General features: G+C 43.8%; 1 protein-coding gene across 48 annotated transcripts in view; it reads left to right on the top strand.

Moving 5' to 3' along the window:
- PPFIBP2 (PPFIA binding protein 2) overlaps positions 1 to 21,243 on the top strand; it is a 154,684-nt gene that overhangs the window by 126,237 nt on the left and 7,204 nt on the right. For 21 of the 48 annotated variants that reach the window (XM_077963550.1, XM_077963549.1, XM_077963540.1 and 18 more), the window contains 10 exons: positions 5,998 to 6,136; positions 7,734 to 7,875; positions 8,547 to 8,675; positions 15,186 to 15,336; positions 15,602 to 15,713; positions 15,949 to 16,037; positions 16,332 to 16,454; positions 17,629 to 17,754; positions 18,451 to 18,639; positions 19,819 to 19,995. In XM_077963550.1, the coding sequence (XP_077819676.1) occupies positions 5,998 to 6,136; positions 7,734 to 7,875; positions 8,547 to 8,675; positions 15,186 to 15,336; positions 15,602 to 15,713; positions 15,949 to 16,037; positions 16,332 to 16,454; positions 17,629 to 17,754; positions 18,451 to 18,639; positions 19,819 to 19,995 (1,377 nt within the window). Of the gene's footprint in view, positions 1 to 5,997; positions 6,137 to 7,292; positions 7,326 to 7,733; positions 7,876 to 8,546; positions 8,676 to 15,185; positions 15,337 to 15,601; positions 15,714 to 15,948; positions 16,038 to 16,331; positions 16,455 to 17,628; positions 17,755 to 18,450; positions 18,640 to 19,818; positions 20,554 to 21,243 lie in introns of those variants that run through there. The other 27 variants (XM_077963538.1, XM_015114948.3, XM_077963543.1 and 24 more) reach the window with 5 other exon arrangements.

Here is a 21,243-nt window from a genome sequence, read left to right as displayed (position 1 = left end):
GGGATGGCTGGGTCATATGGTACATCTAGTTCTAGATCCTTGAGGAATCGCCATACTGTTTTCCATAATGGTTGAACTAGTTTACAATCCCACCAACAGTGTAAAAGTGTTCCTATTTCTCCACATCCTCTCCAGCACCTGTTGTTTCCTGACTTTTTAATGATCGCCATTCTAACTGGTGTGAGATGGTATCTCATTGTGCTTTTGATTTGCATTTCTCTGATGGCCAGTGATGATGAGCATTTTTTCATGTGTCTGTTGGCTGTATGAATGTCTTCTTTTGAGAAATGTCTGTTCATATCCTTTGCCCACTTTTTGATGGGGTTGTTTGTTTTTTTTCTTGTAAATTTGTTTGAGTTCTTTGTAGGTTCTGGATATTAGCCCTTTGTCAGATGAGTAGATTGCAAAATTTTTCTCCCATTCTGTAGGTTGCCTGTTCACTCTGATGGTAGTTTCTTTTGCTGTGCAGAAGCTCTTTAGTTTAATGAGATCCCATTTGTCAATTTTGGCTTTTGCTGCTGTTGCTTTTGGTGTTTTAGACATGAAGTCTTTGCCCATGCCTATGTCCTGAATGGTACTACCTAGGTTTTCCTCTAGGATTTTTATGGTATTAGGTCTAACATTTAAGTCTCTAATCCATCTTGAATTAATTTTCGTATAAGGAGTAAGGAAAGGATCCAGTTTCAGCTTTCTACTTATGGCTAGCCAATTTTCCCAGCACCATTTATTAAATAGGGAATCCTTTCCCCATTTCTTGTTTCTCTCAGGTTTGTCAAAGATCAAATGGCTGTAGATGTGTGGTATTATTTCTGAGGACTCTGTTCTGTTCCATTGGTCTATATCTCTGTTTTGGTACCAGTACCATGCTGTTTTGGTTACTGTAGCCTTGTAGTATAGTTTGAAGTCAGGTAGCGTGATGCCTCCAGCTTTGTTCTTTTGACTTAGGATTGTCTTGGAGATGCGGGCTCTTTTTTGGTTCCATATGAACTTTAAAGCAGTTTTTTCCAATTCTGTGAAGAAACTCATTGGTAGCTTGATGGGGATGGCATTGAATCTATAAATTACCTTGGGCAGTATGGCCATTTTCACGATATTGATTCTTCCTATCCATGAGCATGGTATGTTCTTCCATTTGTTTGTGTCCTCTTTTATTTCACTGAGCAGTGGTTTGTAGTTCTCCTTGAAGAGGTCCTTTACATCCCTTGTAAGTTGGATTCCTAGGTATTTGATTCTCTTTGAAGCAATTGTGAATGGAAGTTCATTCCTGATTTGGCTCTCTGTTTGTCTGTTACTGGTGTATAAGAATGCTTGTGATTTTTGCACATTAATTTTGTATCCTGAGACTTTGCTGAAGTTGCTTATCAGCTTAAGGAGATTTTGGGCTGCGACAATGGGGTTTTCTAAATATACAATCATGTCATCTGCAAACAGGGACAGTTTGACTTCTTCTTTTCCTAACTGAATACCCTTGATTTCTTTCTCTTGCCTAATTGCCCTAGCCAGAACTTCCAACACTATGTTGAATAGGAGTGGTGAGAGAGGGCATCCCTGTCTTGTGCCAGTTTTCAAAGGGAATTTTTCCAGTTTTTGCCCATTCAGTATGATATTGGCTGTGGGTTTGTCATAAATAGCTCTTATTATTTTGAGGTACGTTCCATCAATACCGAATTTATTGAGCGTTTTTAGCATGAAGGGCTGTTGAATTTTGTCAAAAGCCTTTTCTGCATCTATTGAGATAATCATGTGGTTCTTGTCTTTGGTTCTCTTTATATGCTGGATTATGTTTATTGATTTGCGAATGTTGAACCAGCCTTGCATCCCAGGGATGAAGCCCACTTGATCATGGTGGATAAGCTTTTTGATGTGTTGCTGAATCCGGTTTGCCAGTATTTTATTGAGGATTTTTGCATCGATGTTCATCAGGGATAGTGGTCTAAAATTCTCTTTTTTTGTTGTGTCTCTGCCAGGCTTTGGTATCAGGATGATGTTGGCCTCATAAAATGAGTTAGGGAGGATTCCCTCTTTTTCTATTGATTGGAATAGTTTCAGAAGGAATGGTACCAACTCCTCCTTGTACCTCTGGTAGAATTCAGCTGTGAATCCATCTGGTCCTGGACTTTTTTTGGTTGGTAGGCTATTAATTATTGCCTCAATTTCAGAGCCTGCTATTGGTCTATTCAGGGATTCAACTTCTTCCTGGTTTAGTCTTGGAAGAGTGAAAGTGTCCAGGAAATTATCCATTTCTTCTAGATTTTCCAGTTTATTTGCGTAGAGGTGTTTATAGTATTCTCTGATGGTAGTTTGTATTTCTGTGGGGTCGGTGGTGATATCCCCTTTATCATTTTTAATTGCGTCGATTTGATTCTTCTCTCTTTTCTTCTTTATTAGTCTTGCTAGTGGTCTGTCAATTTTGTTGATCTTTTCAAAAAACCAACTCCTGGATTCATTGATTTTTTGGAGATTTTTTTGTGTCTCTATCTCCTTCAGTTCTGCTCTGATCTTAGTTATTTCTAGCCTTCTGCTAGCATTCGAATGTGTTTGCTCTTGCTTCTCTAGTTCTTTTAATTGCGATGTTAGAGTGTCAATTTTAGATCTTTCCTGCTTTCTCTTGTGGGCATTTAGTGCTATAAATTTCCCTCTACACACTGCTTTAAATGTGTCCCAGAGATTCTGGTATGTTGTATCTTTGTTCTCATTGGTTTCAAAGAACATCTTTATTTCTGCCTTCATTGGGTTATGTACCCAGTAGTCATTCAGGAGCAGGTTGTTCAGTTTCCATGTAGTTGGGCGGTTTTGATTGAGTTTCTTAGTCCTGAGTTCTAGTTTGATTGCACTGTGGTCTGAGAGACAGTTTGTTATAATTTCTGTTCTTGTACATTTGCTGAGGAGTGCTTTACTTCCAATTACGTGGTCGATTTTGGAGTAAGTACGATGTGGTGCTGAGAAGAATGTATATTCTGTTGATTTGAGGTGGAGAGTTCTATAGATGTCTATTAGGTCTGCTTGCTGCAGAGATGAGTTCAATTCCTGGATATCCTTGTTAACTTTCTGTCTCGTTGATCTGTCGAATGTTGACAGTGGAGTGTTGAAGTCTCCCATTATTATTGTATGGGAGTCTAAGTCTCTTTGTAAGTCTCTAAGGACTTGCTTTATGAATCTGGGTGCTCCTGTATTGGGTGCATATATATTTAGGATAGTTAGCTCTTCCTGTTGAATTGATCCCTTTACCATTATGTAATGGCCTTCTTTGTCTCTTTTGATCTTTGATGGTTTAAAGTCTGTTTTATCAGAGACTAGTATTGCAACCCCTGCTTTTTTTTGTTCTCCATTTGCTTGGTAAATCTTCCTCCATCCCTTTATTTTGAGCCTATGTATGTCTCTCCGTGTGAGATTGGTCTCCTGAATACAGCAGACTGATGGGTCTTGACTCTTTATCCAGTTTGCCAGTCTATGTCTTTTAATTGGAGCATTTAGTCCATTTACATTTAAGGTTAAGATTGTTATGTGTGAACTTGATCCTGCCATTATGATATTAACTGGTTATTTTGCTCGTTAGTTGATGTAGTTTCTTCCTAGCCTCAATGGTCTTTACATTTTGGCATGTTTTTGCAATGGCTGGTACCGGTTGTTCCTTTCCATGTTTAGTGCTTCCTTCAGGGTCTCTTGTAAGGCAGGCCTAGTGGTGACAAAATCTCTAAGCATTTGCTTATCTGTAAAGGATTTTATTTCTCCTTCAGTTATGAAACTTAGTTTGGCTGGATATGAAATTCTGGGTTGAAAATTCTTTTCTTTAAGAATGTTGAATATTGGCCCCCACTCTCTTCTGGCTTGGAGAGTTTCTGCCGAGAGATCTGCTGTTAGTCTGATGGGCTTCCCTTTGTGGGTAACCCGACCTTTCTCTCTGGCTGCCCTTAACATTTTTTCCTTCATTTCAACTTTGGTGAATCTGGCAATTATGTGTCTTGGAGTTGCTCTTCTCGAGGAGTATCTTTGTGGCGTTCTCTGTATTTCCTGGATTTGAATGTTGGCCTGCCCTACTAGGTTGGGGAAGTTCTCCTGGATGATATCCTGAAGAGTGTTTTCCAACTTGGTTCCATTTTCCCCCTCACTTTCAGGCACCCCAATCAGACGTAGATTTGGTCTTTTTACATAATCCCATACTTCTTGCAGGCTTTGTTCATTTCTTTTTCTTCTTTTTTCTTTTGGTTTCTCTTCTCGCTTCATTTCATTCATTTGATCCTCAATCGCAGATACTCTTTCTTCCAGTTGATCGAGTCGGTTACTGAAGCTTGTGCATTTGTCACGTATTTCTCGTGTCATGGTTTTCATCTCTTTCATTTCGTTTATGACCTTCTCTGCATTAATTACTCTAGCCATCAATTCTTCCACTTTTTTTTCAAGATTTTTAGTTTCTTTGCGCTGGGTACGTAATTCCTCCTTTAGCTCTGAGAAATTTGATGGACTGAAGCCTTCTTCTCTCATCTCGTCAAAGTCATTCTCCGTCCAGCTTTGATCCGTTGCTGGCGATGAGCTGCGCTCCTTTGCCGGGGGAGATGCGCTCTTATTTTTGGAATTTCCAGCTTTTCTGCCCTGCTTTTTCCCCATCTTTGTGGTTTTATCTGCCTCTGGTCTTTGATGATGGTGATGTACTGATGGGGTTTTGGTGTAGGTGTCCTTCCTGTTTGATAGTTTTCCTTCTAACAGTCAGGACCCTCAGCTGTAGGTCTGTTGGAGATTGCTTGAGGTCCACTCCAGACCCTGTTTGCCTGGGTATCAGCAGCAGAGGCTGCAGAAGATAGAATATTTCTGAACAGCGAGTGTACCTGTCTGATTCTTGCTTTGGAAGCTTCCTCTCAGGGGTGTACTCCACCCTGTAAGGTGTGGGGTTTCAGACTGCCCCTAGTGGGGGATGTCTCCCAGTTAGGCTACTCAGGGGTCAGGGACCCACTTGAGCAGGGAGTCCCTTCTCAGATCTCAACCTCCGTGTTGGGAGATCCACTGCTCTCTTCAAAGCTGTCAGACAGAGTCGTTTGCGTCTGCAGAGGTTTCGGCTGTGTTTGTTATTGCCCTGTCCCCAGAGGTGGAGTCTACAGAGACAGGCAGGTTTCCTTGAGCTGCTGTGAGCTCCACCCAGTTCGAGCTTCCCAGCAGCTTTGTTTACCTACTTAAGCCTCAGCAATGGCGGGCGCCCCTCCCCCAGCCTAGCTGCTGCCTTGCCGGTAGATCACAGACTGCTGTGCTAGCAATGAGGGAGGCTCCGTGGGTGTGGGACCCTCCCGGCCAGGTGTGGGATATGATCTCCTGGTGTGCCTGTTTGCTTAAAGCGCAGTATTGGGGTGGGAGTTACCTGATTTTCCAGGTGTTGTGTGTCTCAGTTCCCCTGGCTAGGAAAAGGGATTCCCTTCCCCCTTGTGCTTCCCAGGTGAGGCAATGCCTCGCCCTGCTTCAGCTCTCGCTGGTCGGGCTGCAGCAGCTGACCAGCACCGATCGTCCGGCACTCCCCAGTGAGATGAACCCAGTACCTCAGTTGAAAATGCAGAAATCACCGGTCTTCTGTGTCGCTCACGCTGGGAGTTGGAGACTGGAGCTGTTCCTATTCGGCCATCTTGCTCCGCCCCCTAGAATGCCAATTTTCATATCCAAAGAGCTTGCAGAGTCATTCATGGCTGTTAATTCACTGGGTCTCTGAGCACTAGGCCAGACAGCAAAGGCCCCTTTGCAAGACAACTTCACTTCCTATTAGAGGCAGTTGCAGTCAGCCCCAGATTTGCACTTGACTCTGTCCCTGTCTTACTGTGTGGCCTTGGAAAAGTTTCTTCCTTCCTTGGAACTCTGGTCCCTTTTCTCAGACTAGCTAAATAATCTTTGAGGGGTCTTCAAGTCACCATATGTGAAAAATGTCTCTTAGAAAACAGGGAGTTGTTCTGTATCCAAGGATTTCCTAACTGAGGCTGACAGCTAAGTCGATATCTCTCTTTTTCTCTCACCTTCCAATAGGACAGCCCTTTCTTGGCAGAGCACAAATATCCCACTTTACCTGGGAAGCTTTCGGGACCCACGCCCAATGGAGAGGCTGCCAAATCTCCTCCCACTGTCTGCCAGCCTGACGCCACGGGGAGCAGCCTGCTGAGGCTGAGTGAGTGTCCAGTCCTGGTGCTGGTGGCCTCTGAGCAGCATCCTTGGCACTTTCCGTGATTGTATAAGATCCCTGCACCTACCACCACAATCCACAGTTGGAGAATGGTGGGGTGGGTGGCTGGAACAAGTTGTACCTTGGGGTGGTCCCACCTCTAGAGGCTCCCCCTGGGTGAGCTGTTTTCTAAGGTAAGCATTCTACAGTCTCAGCAAACCAGGGTGTGTGTATCCCCTACTTCTTTTCAGCTGCAGCTTTTCACCCTCGTTTCCTCTCTTCTTCTCTTCCTCCTCTCGAACCCCTTCCTGTCCTTCCTAGCATTGTTTTCCCTCCTCTCAGATACGCCCTTCTACCCTTCCTGCCCCTCGCGCTTCCTTCCTCTGTCATTCTGATCTTCTCTCTCCTGCCTCCACCTTCTTCTCTGCAGCTTCCCTATTCCCAGTAGGAGGGTATCATGCACTCCAAGTGGGAGCATTTCCTTAGGCAAATGGAGTCAGTGGCCAATGGGCAAGGGTGTCGGTCTACAGGTATCCTTTCGGTGGGTAAGACCTGAAACCACAGAGGCTTTTGCTGCTTTTCATTCAAAACAAGCCATCTTTCCCCACCAGCAGCAGAAGATTCAAAGGGCCCAGGAGGGAACATTCTGGTCCTGGCAGAGTTCTTCCTGAGGCTCCTCAGCCTCAGCTTTTCTCTGAGCTGGCCTATGCATTGGCCTCGTGAAGGCCAGCTCTGCCGTTGGCTGCAGGAACTTCAGATAAGCCCTTGAATGAGTTCTAGTGACACTCAAACTGGACTCACTACGGCTTCAGATTGTTCTAGTGTGAGCTGAGTGAGCCCAGGCACCTGCACAAGAGCTGCCCGTGACCTGGAGTATTCAGCCCCTGCTGCTGTCCCTTCCTTTCCCTGGGTGTGGACACCTCAGCCTGTCACAAAGGGGCACTGGGAGCACTTGGTCCCCTCACATGAAACCTCCTCTCAATGTCAGTCACCACTCACCCCATCCTTCTCCATGGGATTATTTTTCTTTCTGTTTGAGTTTTTCTCTCTTGCTCGATGACACTCTTTTGTTTATTTCTTTGCTTCCCCGTAACTCTGTTGGGCTGGACTTTGGCCTCTCTTGTTTCTTCATGTGGCTTCTCTGCTTCTTGGTTCACTGGAGATCGTGGCCGGAGTGTCAGTGCCCCCGTATTAGGTACTGTACCCATTCCAGGTGAGATGGAGAGTGAGAATGCCTTTGTTTCCCTACCCTAACCCTCCCCCTCACCAACACTCAGCCAGGGTCCCACTACTGCCTGCATTCCTGCATCTCCCTCTGAGGAAAAAGAACAAGCTCCTTGTTGAAATAATCCACAAGTACTTTGGACCCCAAATCCTTAACATTAAAGACATTAGCTCACCTACATTTGAAATATTGAGCACACTAATTTCTCAGCAAGGAAGCCTGGAGTCCCCACTAGTCTCTGGGATCTTGGTATGGAGTTCTGCGCTGAAGGCAGAATTGGGCAGATTCTCTGGACTCCCACTGAAGGGGAGGGCCCAGGCTTGAGGAAGAAGGGTTCCAGAGGCTACATTCACGTTCATTGCCTTCTCCCAATCTCAGGAGACACAGAAAGTGGCTGGGATGACACTGCTGTGGTCAATGACCTCTCATCCACATCATCGGGCACTGAATCAGGTCCTCAGTCTCCTCTAACACCAGATGGTAAACGGAATCCCAAAGGCATTAAGAAGTTCTGGGGAAAGTAAGTTGGTGCTATTGATCCTAATTATATTGCTTTGAATTTTTCTTTTTGATTGGGCAAAGAGTCTATCTAAGCCCCTGGTCCATTAGACATTGAAACAGCAGTCAGAACAGAGTGTTCATGTTTAAAGAGAAGAATCTTAGATATTTTTCAGGGCCAAGAGAAGGAGAAGTATGAAAGGTACCCATTAAATATATCCAGTTGCCTTTTGTGTCATGTATCCTAGGCACCCACCCATTCCACACACCCTGAACATAGTCTCTGCAGCTACATGGGCTTTGGGACAGACATAGATGAGACTGTATTCTCCCTTCTTAGGAGTCAATCTGTTTTAAGAAATCCTTGAAAAATCTTTGAAAGCCAAGTACTTGCTGACCCAACTGATCCACTTTGTGACATGAGGCAGAAACTGGGGCCTCCTACAAGGCATCAAACTTTGCTTTGACCTTTATGGCAAGTGACCAAATCCCAGAGGCAGGATTAGAATTGAGGCTTGAGTCTGGCGGAGGAGCTGCAATAGGTTGTGATCCTTGATCTCTAGGAAGGTACTGAGAAACAATGCTGCCCAGAGTCCCTGTGCTGGCCTGCATGGCCTTGCAAAAGAGGAGGCACAGTGACTGTAGGCTTTCCAACTATTCCATGACAGTCTCCATGGATTCTTCTCCATGCAGAATCCGAAGAACTCAGTCAGGAAATTTCAACACTGACACGCTGGGGATGGCAGAGTTTCGACGAGGTGGGCTCCGGGCAACCGCAGGGCCAAGACTCTCTAGGACCAGGGACTCCAAGGGACAGAAAAGGTAAGGTTCCCTCCAGTCCATCTACAAAAAGTTGTGTAAAATCCCAGCCAGGGTGGAGTGGGGAGAGGGTGCTTGTTGTCCCACAGCCTCCAGAAATAGAAGCCAGGAATCCTTAGTGCAGAGCTTCTCAACTTGCCCATTCAATATGCATGGACGTTGCTCCATGCATGTATGCTGAGGTATGCTGAGGTAAAGATAAGAAGTATGCTGAGGTAAAGATAAGAAGCTCCCTACAGCTGGAGGTAGGGAGCTAGGGTAGAAGGGTGGGCCCTTGGGCCTCCCTGAGCACCTGAACAGTGCTACACACGTATAACCCATTCTCAGCAGTGGGTTTACACACTAGATGGATAGCCTTAGTGTAGCCAGGAAGAGCACAGATTCTAGAATCCCAGGGAATTCCTGGGAATCGCTGCTCAACCACTTCCTAGCTGTGGGCTTTAAACCAGGTTATACAGTATCTCTCTCTATGCCTTCATTTCCTCACTTGTAAAGTAGATGTCAAAAACAATTGTTTTATTAAAGTTATCGTGAAGATTACATGAGCTACTACATGAGCTGTCTGCCATTCAAGAGTCAACAGCCTCTAGTATATTCGGGAAAGTGAGCCTTGTCTCTTACCTGCCTCTGGGTCAGCTCCATCCTGCCACAAAGACTCTGCAGAAAGATGTTGGTGGAGCTGGCCACGCCTGCCACTATTTTTCATAATCCTGTGCCACACTTTACTGTAGGATGTTAACTAAAGGGGGTTACAAAGGGATGGCACTGGAGTCAAAGTGGGAAGTTTCATGTCACTTTTCCCATCATACCTTCATACAAAAGCATAGAAAACGTTAAACTTCTCCAGAGGTGTCCCTGGTGGAAACCCTCCAGTTACTAGCTTTACCCACTTTCCTTTAATCTCCCTGCTCTGAAAAAGAGTATCTCCCCTCAAACCTGCACAGGTGAATCTTTACTACTGTGTTTTGGGGAAACCCCTTTCCATATTCTCTTCCCCAGCCAAGCAGTCCCTACAATAACATCATCTCCAGCACAATATCTCCTAAGTTCTGAGTTACTCAGCCAAGATCAGTACTCCTGAGGGCCTTCCACAGGATTTGAATGTGACATTTTATATCCAACCAAAAAGCAAAAAGTAAGCTGTAACTCTCTTCAGTTTAGTCCCCTCAAGATTGCCGTATACCAGTGGAAAGTACAGGTAGTTGCTGGTTAAGATGCGTATAATTCAAATATCCGTTCTCAGAAATAATACAGTCTAGATTCCAATTAAGGAAGAAAAGCCATTTCCCTAAATGCATCATATTGTTTGCAGACCTGCATCCCCTGTGGAAGGGAGCCTTAGCTTATTTTGCACATGGATATGATACTCCACTTCCCCAGCTTGCCAAACAGGTTTCTAGTCTTACCAGGTCCTCCTGGTGCATGAGACATGGGACCTTTCCAGATCCATTTATTCTTTGAATGAGTATCCCCAGACTCCAGGTACCTTGAAAAGAAACATGAGAATGTGTAGACCACTAGCTTTTACAGGCTAGAGAATCTAAGGACACAGTCTAAGTAAGTCAGAGACCAATTCAGAGCCCTTAGAAAGTGAGCCAGAGAAAGCTTACCTGTATATTCAGTAATTAGATATTCTAATTTACTTAGCAATTTTCTCAATGTAGATATTACTGTTGTTTCTGATTTATGTGAGCTGAAAAAAAATCAAGCTATAGTAAGCTTGAATGATTCATCCTTGTTTGAATTCTGGCTAGTTCTTGAAGGATTGCTTCTAGAAGGGGAATCATTGGGTCAGGGCATAAAAACTTTACTAAGACCCCTCAGCATTGTCCCTAGAGTAGGAGAGCATGGTTAGGGAGCTCTCTGTATTCTGACAGTCACTTTAGGGTATGGGATGACCAGGATCAGTAGCTTTCTTTGCCAAAGGAAAAAACTGCAGTTCCAGCCCCAAGGCTGCTTTGTTCGAATGTCTTTCTGCTTTATTAACCGTAACAGTGGATGAGAAAGGGAAGAAGTGTGAAGAGGTCCTGATGAGATTGCTTTGTTTATCATAACGGTGCAAAATGAATTTGCTGGTGGAAAAGAAAGGCCTTTATAACTCTCAAGTAGAAATTTGATATATGTTAATGTCCCCTGGTAATATTTATAATTTCTAGATATTAATATTTAGGTGTAGCTTTAAAACTGTTGTTGCTAGTATTCTTTAGGAAAAGTACTTTGTTACTGAAAGCCTCCAGCCCCAACCATTTTTTGTTCAATAAAACAATTGATTTTTTTAAAAATATGAGAATTGATAACATTGCGTAGGCACTCTCTTTCAGATTATGGACGAACACATTTTATTTGCTTTCTTCTCCCGGGTAAAGTTTTACAGAGTTACATTCCAGTCAGCACTGCTGGACAGAGTGCGCCTATTACACCCACATCCTTGTCAGCATTAAGTATTTACATTTTTCTTTTTCAAAGTTTTCTACTTTTATGAAACTCCAAATTTCCTTTTTATTGGTAATTTAGTTTTCATGTTTGTCATTTTAATTCTTTTGTGAATTATCTGCATTTTTGTTCATTATTAATGTATTTCTTATAGATTTCTAACTGTTCTCTATTAAGATATTAAGTCATGTCTAATAATTGTGACATAGTATTTTTAGGTTTGTGGCAGAATTTTACTTTTGTTTCTGATACTTTGATACATGGAATTTTTATGTTGATATAGAATTAGGTTTATCCACTTTGTGAATTCTTTCATTTTGTTTTAAATTTTTTCTGTGATTTTTAAAAACTTTGAATAATCCATTTAGGAATTATTTTAGTTTGTGAGTTTATTATGAGTTACTGTTTTTGAGAAAAAGGCAGTAAAGTATAATGTTTAAGGCAAACAGGCTCTCGAGCCACATGGCTGGATCCCATCTTTGCAGAGTGTTTTTTTCCTGAGTTGATCTACTGAGTGTATTGCCCTTCAGGATTCCAGCTTTAGGAGAGGTCCCCAATCCTACTGCTCCCCTACCTTGGACCCCTTTTTGTTTCCTTTTCCTACACGCATAGTGAGTCAGATTCATCATGAATGTAAAGATGCTTAAGCTTCAGGGACCCTCCTTTGTACGGAGCCCTTCCAGGGTCCAGAGAGAGTCTGATCATAGTGTTAACAGGGCCAGGTGTTTTGAAAATTTTGCATAAAAGAGGTATTTTAAATACAACCAGTTTTAAGACTGCTGACTCTTTTTACTGCAACTTTCCCTTGATCTATGCTTTTCCTTATAACAGATGGTGTTAGGGCAGCTGTGGGGATTTTGGGGGACTTGTTAAGGGGAAGTTAGCCTGAGGATACATGTAGTTTGGGTTTAGGGTGGGATGTGTGTGTGTGTGGTTTGCAGTCACTGCATGTTTAGTTTAGTTAGGTTTAATTCACTAGCTTTCCTACTGCACAAATGGCTTCCAGGATTTCTTCTACTTCCCATTGTGCCGATTCGCTCAGTGCTCTGTACTCACTTATGAACTGTACAATTATAAATGTGCCACGTGCTCTCCCCCTACCATGAGAAGAGCATATTTGAGAAATCTCAGCTACATCATTTGAAGTGCAATTTGAAAAGATGTTTTGGAATGTGTCAACAAAACAAATGGTTTGGCTATATATGAAGGGCATCTTCTCTGTCATCTCCAAATTATTTCCCAGCGTGTTCAGTGGTGCCCTGGCTGAGGTGGGAGATGCTGGCACTGAGAGGAGCTGAGGAGGAGGTGCAGAAGCTGGGTCTGATTCTGTGTGAACACTTCAAGGTTTAGGAGGGAGGAGAGGATTCACAAAACAAAAAATGGGAAGACTACTGGAGATGAGGCCCAGAGCTCTAGGTGGTTTTGAAAAGGTCAATAGGACAGAGGTTTTCCAATTATGATCTCAAAAACACTTATTTCCCCTTCAGAGCTGAAATGTTAGGTTCACAAAGACTAGGCAAAAAATAAAAGTTAAAAAATTTAAAAAAGAACTGAAAGGTCCCTTAGATATGTTTGTTTTTCCCACTTCCAAGAAACAAGGAAACAAATGAAATAAAAACCAAATAGAATATAAAACAAAAGTGATAAAATGAACATTGAAATTTGAGAGAAATTACTTTCTTACATTAAAAAACAAATTATAAACAAAAAATCCAGATCATACCAAAAGCATAATTTGCTAAGAGCAAGAGGTAAGTTTTAAACAAAAAACGTGAATAGCCTTCTAGATTGTTGTTCATATAAGATGAATGATATGAACCCACTGGGAAAAGGTTGAAATTTCTTGCTGAGTTTACATGATATACTGACAGTGACAAAGATAACATAAAACTCATGTACTGCCACAAGGACATAGACAACACATGAGTTAAATGAATACTGTCAATTCAAAGAATGTTTAAGATTAGCCATAGCATTAGAAAACTTGAATGCATTATAGTTTTACAACTTACATATAAAAGACATTTGATAGAGGCCTTTCTAAATTTAAATGATTCTAAAAATGTACATGACCATACCAGTTACAAATTGTGAGACAAAACTTTTTAACTATTATCATAAAAGATAAATATTGATCATGTTAGAAGACTAAATCAACCATCTGTTGTCATAGAAAATATTATAAAGTTGTGGACATATAAAGAAGCAGTCAAAGAGTATCCACCCAAAATATGAGAGTCAAAAAGTACTATAGCTGGATACAGTGGCTCAGACCTGTAGTCCCAGCTACTTGGGAGGAGGCAGGAGGATTGCTTGAGCCCAGGAGTTCAAGGCTGTAATAAGCTATGATTACATCACTATACACTCCAGCCTGGGCAGCAGAGCCAGACCCCATCTCTAAAAATAATTAATTACTAAAACCCTGTCTCTAAAATAAATACCCCATCTCTGAAATAACAAATACCCTGTCTCAAAAAAGAATCAAACTATAGAGGTATCTCAAGCTTTTATATAATAAAATATTTCTACATTTTGTGATTTTTTTCAGTTTTGCAAAACTTGCAATTTTTGTGGCTTGTTTTCTAATTCTAAATATTCCCTTTGTTTCTAATTACATATTCAAATTTTATACTTTTTTTGAAGAGAAAATTTGTAAGTTCCAGGCCTCGTAAAACATTTTCAGGACCCATGAAAGCCCAGGTTCCAGATTATGATTGATCAGTCCCTGCCACAGGGTATACATCATCTCTAGCATTTGTTCTAAAATGGGGCATTCTTATCATGCTTATCCTTTAAGGAATTCCCTCACTGTAAGAACAGCTCAACCAGGCATTTAAAAAAATATGTTTTAATCTAGTATGTTAGGGCTACTTTGAAGGACTCTTTCTGGTCTTTGAAGGAATATCTAATCTTCAATATTCTATAAATCCTCATTTATGAACATAAAGTTGCTCTGTCGAATCCCCCCCTAAAAAAAAATGACTCTATTGGTATTTTTAGTGTGCTATTATATTCACACTTTAAATGAAAAATGGATGTCTTTAAGAACTGATGGCTTGATAAAACCCAGTCATCCTGTCTAGGAACATAATCTAGCTTTTCATTTATTCATGTCCTTTTTTATGTTGCTCAGTTTACTGTTGTAGTCAATACCTCTCCCCACCCCCGCAGTCCCCACACATAATCACACAAGGCCAAACATCTCTTGTTAAGGCAATTCCTAGACGTTTTATAATGTTGGTTACTATGAGTGGGATTTTTAAATTGTTTTAACAGCATTAGTATCTGTGCATTGATGGTATTAGAAAATTGTTGATATTTGTATTGTAACATATATGTTACATATGTTTATATGTGCATTTCATAACTGGCCATCTTACTGAGCTTTCTTGGGTTTTCTAAATGGGCAGTCCTGTCATCTGTAAAGAATGGCTTTATTTCTGCCTAATAGCTATACTTCTTGTTCTTATTTATCTCTAATACTGGCTACGACTCTCAGACCAGTGTTATTAGCACTGCTAAAAAACATATTGTCCTTTTATTGAATTTAATGTGAATGTTCCTCTTGTTTTGTTAATAAGTAATGTGTTAGCTGTTGTTGATTGGAAAGTTTTTGCTTTTAGTTTTTGGTGTGTGTTTTTTTTTGTTTGTTTGTTTTTTGTTTTTTGTTTTTTGTTTTTTTATGTTAAGAGAACTGACCCTCTTAAATGCTAAGAAAACTAGTTTTCTAAGCATTTTCCTAAAAAGATGATTCCGCCTAATGAGGCCACAGTTCTGGGCTTGTGTCATGTATATGTGTGTATGTGCACCCAGGACATGTGAACATGATCTCAGGAGGGTCATACAGGCTGCCCCATTCTCTAAGTAGCCTGAGATTTGAAATTCAGATCTTATGTTATTAAGAAAACTCTAGGGTCTTCCTCCTATGAGTGTGTTGTAGTGGAATTTTGTTCAACAGAATCTCACGATGGAAGTTGTTTGTCAAAAAACAGGTTTTTTGTTTTGTTTTGTGAGACATGATTAGATTCAGAACCTCAGGCTCTCCCACTAACAGGAATATGCTGTTTTCCTGCTTCCCAGTGACGCCAATGCCCCCTTTGCCCAGTGGAGCACAGAGCGTGTGTGTGCATGGCTGGAGGACTTTGGCCTGGCTCAGTATGTGATCTTTGCCAGGCAGTGGGTATCTTCTGGCCACACTTTATTGACAGCCACCCCTCAGGACATGGAAAAGGTAAGGGCTGAGCTTGGGGAGAGGAGGCGCCCATTTCTTCCCAAACCAATGCATGGGGAGGGCAGGGTCCACCACTCCTGTCACACACACAGGAGGATGGATGAAGGAGGGTGATAGTCCCTCTGTAGCTGCAGGTTGGCATCCCAGGGCACGGTGCAGAGATCCACTGCCATACTCTCAGAGCATCTCCACCCACACACAGCTTTCTCTGAGGACCAAATTGCCTGCCAAAATTTCACATGTGGTCTTCATCTTTTAATTTCAGGAGCTAGGAATTAAGCACCCTCTCCACAGGAAGAAGCTTGTTTTAGCAGTGAAAGCCATCAACACCAAACAGGAGGAGAAGTCTGCACTGCTAGACCACATTTGGGTGACACGTAAGGACAGGCATATATATATTAAGTATGTCTCTGGCAGCAACTAAGGGTAGAAAGAATTTCCCTGTTAAATGGGTACCTCAAGGACAGCTGTCTCCTTGTAAAAGGCAGAGGAATTACTAAACTTTTGGGGGAATAACACGAACCTCAAAATATAATTTGCTCCCCTTTTTTTTGCATCTACATTCTCTGATTCTCATGAATCCTGACACATCTGGGGTTTTTGTATTTGTAGGGTGGCTTGATGATATTGGCTTACCCCAGTACAAAGACCAGTTTCATGAATCTAGAGTTGACGGACGAATGCTGCAATACCTAACTGTGGTGAGGACTTTTTCTTTCAATTTCAGTTGTCCCTGTGAGCACTCAGCTCACATGTACCCATAGTGGTCATTTTAAACTTGATTCCATATATTCTTAAGGCCTTGAAATAGTATCATTTGTCACAAAAGAGGTCCCAAGTAGCAGAGTACAAACCACTGTGATAAGCTATTGGTGTCTCCGCGTGCACCTTCCTGAGATGTGGTTGACTTGTCTATGTTTGGTCTCGTAAGGGACATCAGAGGTCTTTTGTCACTTTGGAAACTCTGGTGTATCAACCAAACTTTCCTCTTTCAGAATGATTTACTCTTCTTAAAAGTCACCAGCCAACTACATCATCTGAGCATCAAATGTGCCATTCACGTGCTGCATGTCAACAAGTTCAACCCCCACTGCCTGCACCGGCGGCCAGCTGATGAGGTGAGACCACAATAGTATCTCTCCAGGTAGCCCTGAACCAGGACCTCCGAAACATCGACCATGAGCAAACAAGAATGACATCATAAAAGCACTGTTTTTTGGATCATGGTGCCTGGGATTCTTTTGTTTGCTTGTGCTTCCTGGTGCCCCAAACACCCATTACCTGTACTTTGTGTCTCACAGTAGCCATAGACCTCTAAGCTCCCACCCTCCACTGGGGAGACACGTGCTATAAAGTCATCATAGTGATTAAGGGAGATGAGTATATGGTGCAAAGGAGAGGGAGACAGAAACAAAAAATGGAAAGATGGGTGTCACAGTAGAAGAGAAGAGACAGAGGAGAGGGAACAGGAGCCCATAGAAGCTAGACATTTCAGAATAGGTATCCCTACTTCTAGATCCAAAATTAACTGACTTCCAGGCCCAGGTACAAGGGATCCATGAGCAGTCTTGCTACAGAAGAAACAGTATAGGAAAATAACAGCACCCCAAGTCATGAAGAAATAACTGATTATGTTCCATGAACTTTGGAGTTCTTGGTGGACCCTCAAACTGCAGATTGTCAGTCACATCCTATCTCCTCTGTTCCTGGGAACTAGGTCCAACCTTGATATAAAATTAACTCAGCTTCCTAGGCTGTTACCTTTGCCATCTATCTCCTATTTTCTCCTTATTCAACCAACATGTTTTGAATGTCTTGTATATGTCAAGCACAGCGCTGTGCATTTTTAAGACCACAGTGCTAGGTGAGAGCACTTAGGAATAAGTATCTTAAGGTGCGCTCCCCTAAAATTGTTGGCCATGCTAGGGAGATCTTTCATCTGTAAACCACTTGGATTGTAATTGACAGTCATCTTTAAAGTTCTATTGAATCACTGAAAGAATAACTATAATGTCCTCATTTATTTGTCTCAAAGTTAGCCAGAAAATGAGGGAGCAACAGAATTCTGGATTCAGATATCTCAGTGTTGAAGATCTTGCAAGATTCAGTGGGAGCTCTGTTTCCTGGAAACTGGGGAGGCTGGTGCTCTGGCAGATGGGGTGGGTCACTAAGCTTGAGGGTCTTCTATTGTTGTGATGCGTCTGGGGCAGGGCTAATTACAGGGGCTGACTCCACAGAGGACCACGGTGGGACCTATTAAGCCTAACTTCCTCACTTTCCTCCCTCTGACAGAGTAACCTTTCTCCTTCAGAAGTTGTACAGTGGTCCAACCACAGAGTGATGGAGTGGTTGCGATCTGTGGACCTGGCAGAGTATGCACCCAATCTTCGAGGGAGTGGAGTCCATGGAGGCCTTATTGTGAGTGGCTCTCTGGCCTAGCCCACCTGCCTTGGTGCAAATGGGATATTCAGAAACTTATTTATTAAGGACAAGACATAAAATCTAACCAAAAAAATAGGTACTTCATCTGAAGCTCTTGCATAATTTGACATCTCAAAGTATTTTGATAACTTGTCCTTGAGAATTAATATACCTCATGGAAGCAAGCTGCCTTCTGGCAGCACCTCCTTGGCATGAGACCTGAGGATTCTAGGTCAATGGGCTGCATGAAGACCAACGCTTACAAGGCAGATCTGCCTGTCCCTGAGTGGGGCTGGGGAAGGGACTGGGAAGCCATAAAAATGCAGCTTCCCACTTGCTGCAGTATGATTCTTATCACTACTCAGATCTGTCAGTGACAAAGCCAGAGGGGAAATGAGGAAGTGTGGTGGCTTGGATGTCATCCAGAGGAGATCCTGAGAGACAGCCTTACCAAAGAGGTCCCAGTTCTCTGCTGCTCTGTGAAAACAAGGTGGTCAGTCAGCAAATGTGCTAGTGTGTGCTCAGAGTCAGGTCCTGTGCCAGCCAGTGAGAGGAGTGGGACTCAGAACAAGTGACTGAGCTCCTGCCCCTGCTCTGGAGGTGCCCCCAGCCCAACAGGCCAATCTCTCGGCATCCTCCCCTCGAGCTATTTGTATTTGCTCCTGGCCAGGTTTGTTTCTGGTTCCTTCTTAGATCCTGGAGCCGCGCTTCACTGGGGACACCCTGGCTATGCTTCTCAATATCCCCCCACAAAAGACGCTCCTCAGGCGCCACCTGACCACCAAGTTCAATGCCCTGATTGGTCCAGAGGCTGAACAGGAAAAGCGAGAGAAGATGGCCTCACCAGCCTACACACCACTGACCACCACAGCCAAAGTCCGGGTGAGTTGCAGACCGTTTCTGAGTGGGCCCTGGGCTGCCTCCTGGCCCTCAGGCAGCACAGCACCTGGCTCGATGCCCGCAGCCAGAGCAGCACGCGCAGCCTGGACAAGGAGGATCTTGCAGCTTCTGCTGTGGTCTTGTGGTCTGTTAGGCCAGTCTTTGTTAAGCCAGTTCTCCACCAGTTTTGAGTCCAAGGAAGACAGTGCAGGTTTCTTTACCTAGAAAATATGTTCAGGAAGCACCTATCCTCAGGTGACTTCGAGCTCACCCTCTACCCCATTGCTGCCGTGACTCATCTTGCGGAGCAGAAGTGCTCCGAGTCTGGCTTTCCTTCGGTCAGGCCTGCCTGCGTGCCGCAATGCCGTGGGATCTTGGCCAAAGCTGTCCTGCTGACATAGGAAGTGTTCCCATTGGAAGCTGGTTCCATTTGTCTTGCTTTGTGACGTGGCCAGCACACAGATACCCAGAGGTCCCAAGGTCTTCCAAGCACCAACACTACTCACTGGGGCTCCCAGAATCCCACAAAGCCCTTTAGACCTGCCTGAGCCACAGCATCCTCAAACCACATTCTTCCCAGACTAAAGACCCACAGGCAACCTCTGGAGGCCAGGCTGGTCCTATCCCTGGTAGTGTTGAGGCTTCATGCCCAGCTATAACTCAGGCACAGACCTCGTTCCCCAAGGGAGCAGGACAGGAAGCATGTCTGGGGGAGTCAAGCAGAAACAGTGCTGTGTGACGCTAGGGCAGGGAGCAACCTGGGGCTATCCTACATGCCTTTAGATGGTGCCAGGTGCTCAGATGGGAAAGGGTTGGGGTGCCAGTAGCTGTGCTGAGGCAAGTTCTCTGTGCTTCGCCTCAAGTGCAGACCTCAAGTACATTCTAAAGAAACTCCCAGTTCATCTGTGGAAATAAGAAAGTCACTTTGGTGGGGCAGCCAGGCATGAGTTTCTGGCATAGTATTGGAGGGGCAGCTCTTATTGTTCAAGATTATTTACCTGTTGGCCTTTCTGCAGCATATAAATTGCTTACAAGAGCTCTGTTTTGTTCAGAATCTTTCTAGGAGCAGTTTACATCATTCCTCTCCTTGCGGGCCTGCTCTTAAATTTTAATTATATTGTCAGTCATACCTACATACTGCCCTGATTGCCTTCTCATAATCTTACATTTGCTGTGTTTTAGCCAAGGAAACTAGGATTTTCACACTTTGGAAACATAAGAAAAAAGAAGTTTGATGAATCGACGGACTACATTTGCCCAATGGAGCCTGGTGACGGTGTCAGTGACAGTCATAGGGTCTACAGTGGCTACCGGGACCTCAGCCCCCTTGATGCCCCTGAACTGGATGGGCTGGACCAGGTGGGACAGATTAGCTGATGCCCTTGTCACCTGCCCTCTGTGCACCCTGAGAGCTCACAGTAACATTGTGTCACCATATAACTGCACCTCACCCCTGCACATGTGCATGACTCGCAGAGAACATTCCAGCAATTGTGTACCCCTGGGCCAGTCTCTCTTTGAACTCTGAGGGTGGCCAGGATCTGGAGCTGCATCTCTAAGGGGCCAGGCTTTGGGGACCATTGTCAAAGGTGGACTCAGCAGGAAAGACACTTAAAGACACCTTTACATTTCTAGTAAGTCTTGATGTTCATCTTCAGCACCAGTGGAAACACATGAACTTCGATGCAGGTCCAGAGACCATGGACACTCCCACGAGGCTCAGCTCTCAGGCACCCTCTATGCTTCAGTTGAGGGAAAAGCTCAAGTGCCTTAGGCCCGTGGGCCACAGTCTTGGCTGAGATCAAAGGGATGAGCCACAGGGACTTCTGCCACAGTGACAATGGAATTGTGTTGTGCCTTACTTCAGAGGTGGTCTCTTCTTTCTTGTAATAAAAGCAATATTTATGTGGAAAGCAAGAAGTGCAACATATCTTTAACTTTGTTGGGGAAAGAGAGCTGAGGGTAGCTGGAAATGGAGTCCTACCAATTGCAGAGCTGAAGAGCCGATGGCACTGAGCCTGGTCCTCAGCCAGGTGCAGGCTCAGGATTCACTAGGGGATAGAACAAGGCGGGAACCCCTCCCATAGCCTTCAGAGGAGGTCTGTGACCTCAGTGCTCCAGAATTTGCTTCCCTCTGTGAAGCAGAGGGGGCTTCGTGTCTCATGCACGTCCTGACCATACGGCACATCTGTCGTGCAGACCTCAAAGCTGATTGGTTTTAGTGGCATGAGCTCCCTCAGTGAAGGGGATGGTGGGGAGATAAGAAGGGCACCTTGCTGGAAAGACTCTCTGTTCTTTCTTGTGTTTTTCTGACTTCTCTATTACTGACTTAGCCAGGCTCATAACCATGGTGGGGGCTGGTCTGTCTGCTGGCAGAACTGAAAGAGATCTGTCTCCTTGATTTAGAGGCTGACTGACTGATAATGGCTCCTCCAGATGGGCCTTGTCTGGCTGGGACTGAGGGAGAGACGTGCCTTGCCAGTCTGGGCTCCTGGTCAAGAGACTTTAGTTTGCCCCCAGGCAGCGTTTGGCTCCCCTCAATCCCCTGGGCCTCATCGCAGAAAAGTAACACCACATCACCGCCATCTGATGGCCTGGGCACGGCCT

Source organism: Macaca mulatta, chromosome 14 (assembly GCF_049350105.2).
Source record: "Macaca mulatta isolate MMU2019108-1 chromosome 14, T2T-MMU8v2.0, whole genome shotgun sequence".
NCBI classification, from domain to species: Eukaryota; Metazoa; Chordata; class Mammalia; order Primates; family Cercopithecidae; genus Macaca; species Macaca mulatta.
The sequence above is the reverse complement of the archived record's forward strand: the minus strand, read 5'-3'. Positions and strand labels throughout refer to the sequence as shown.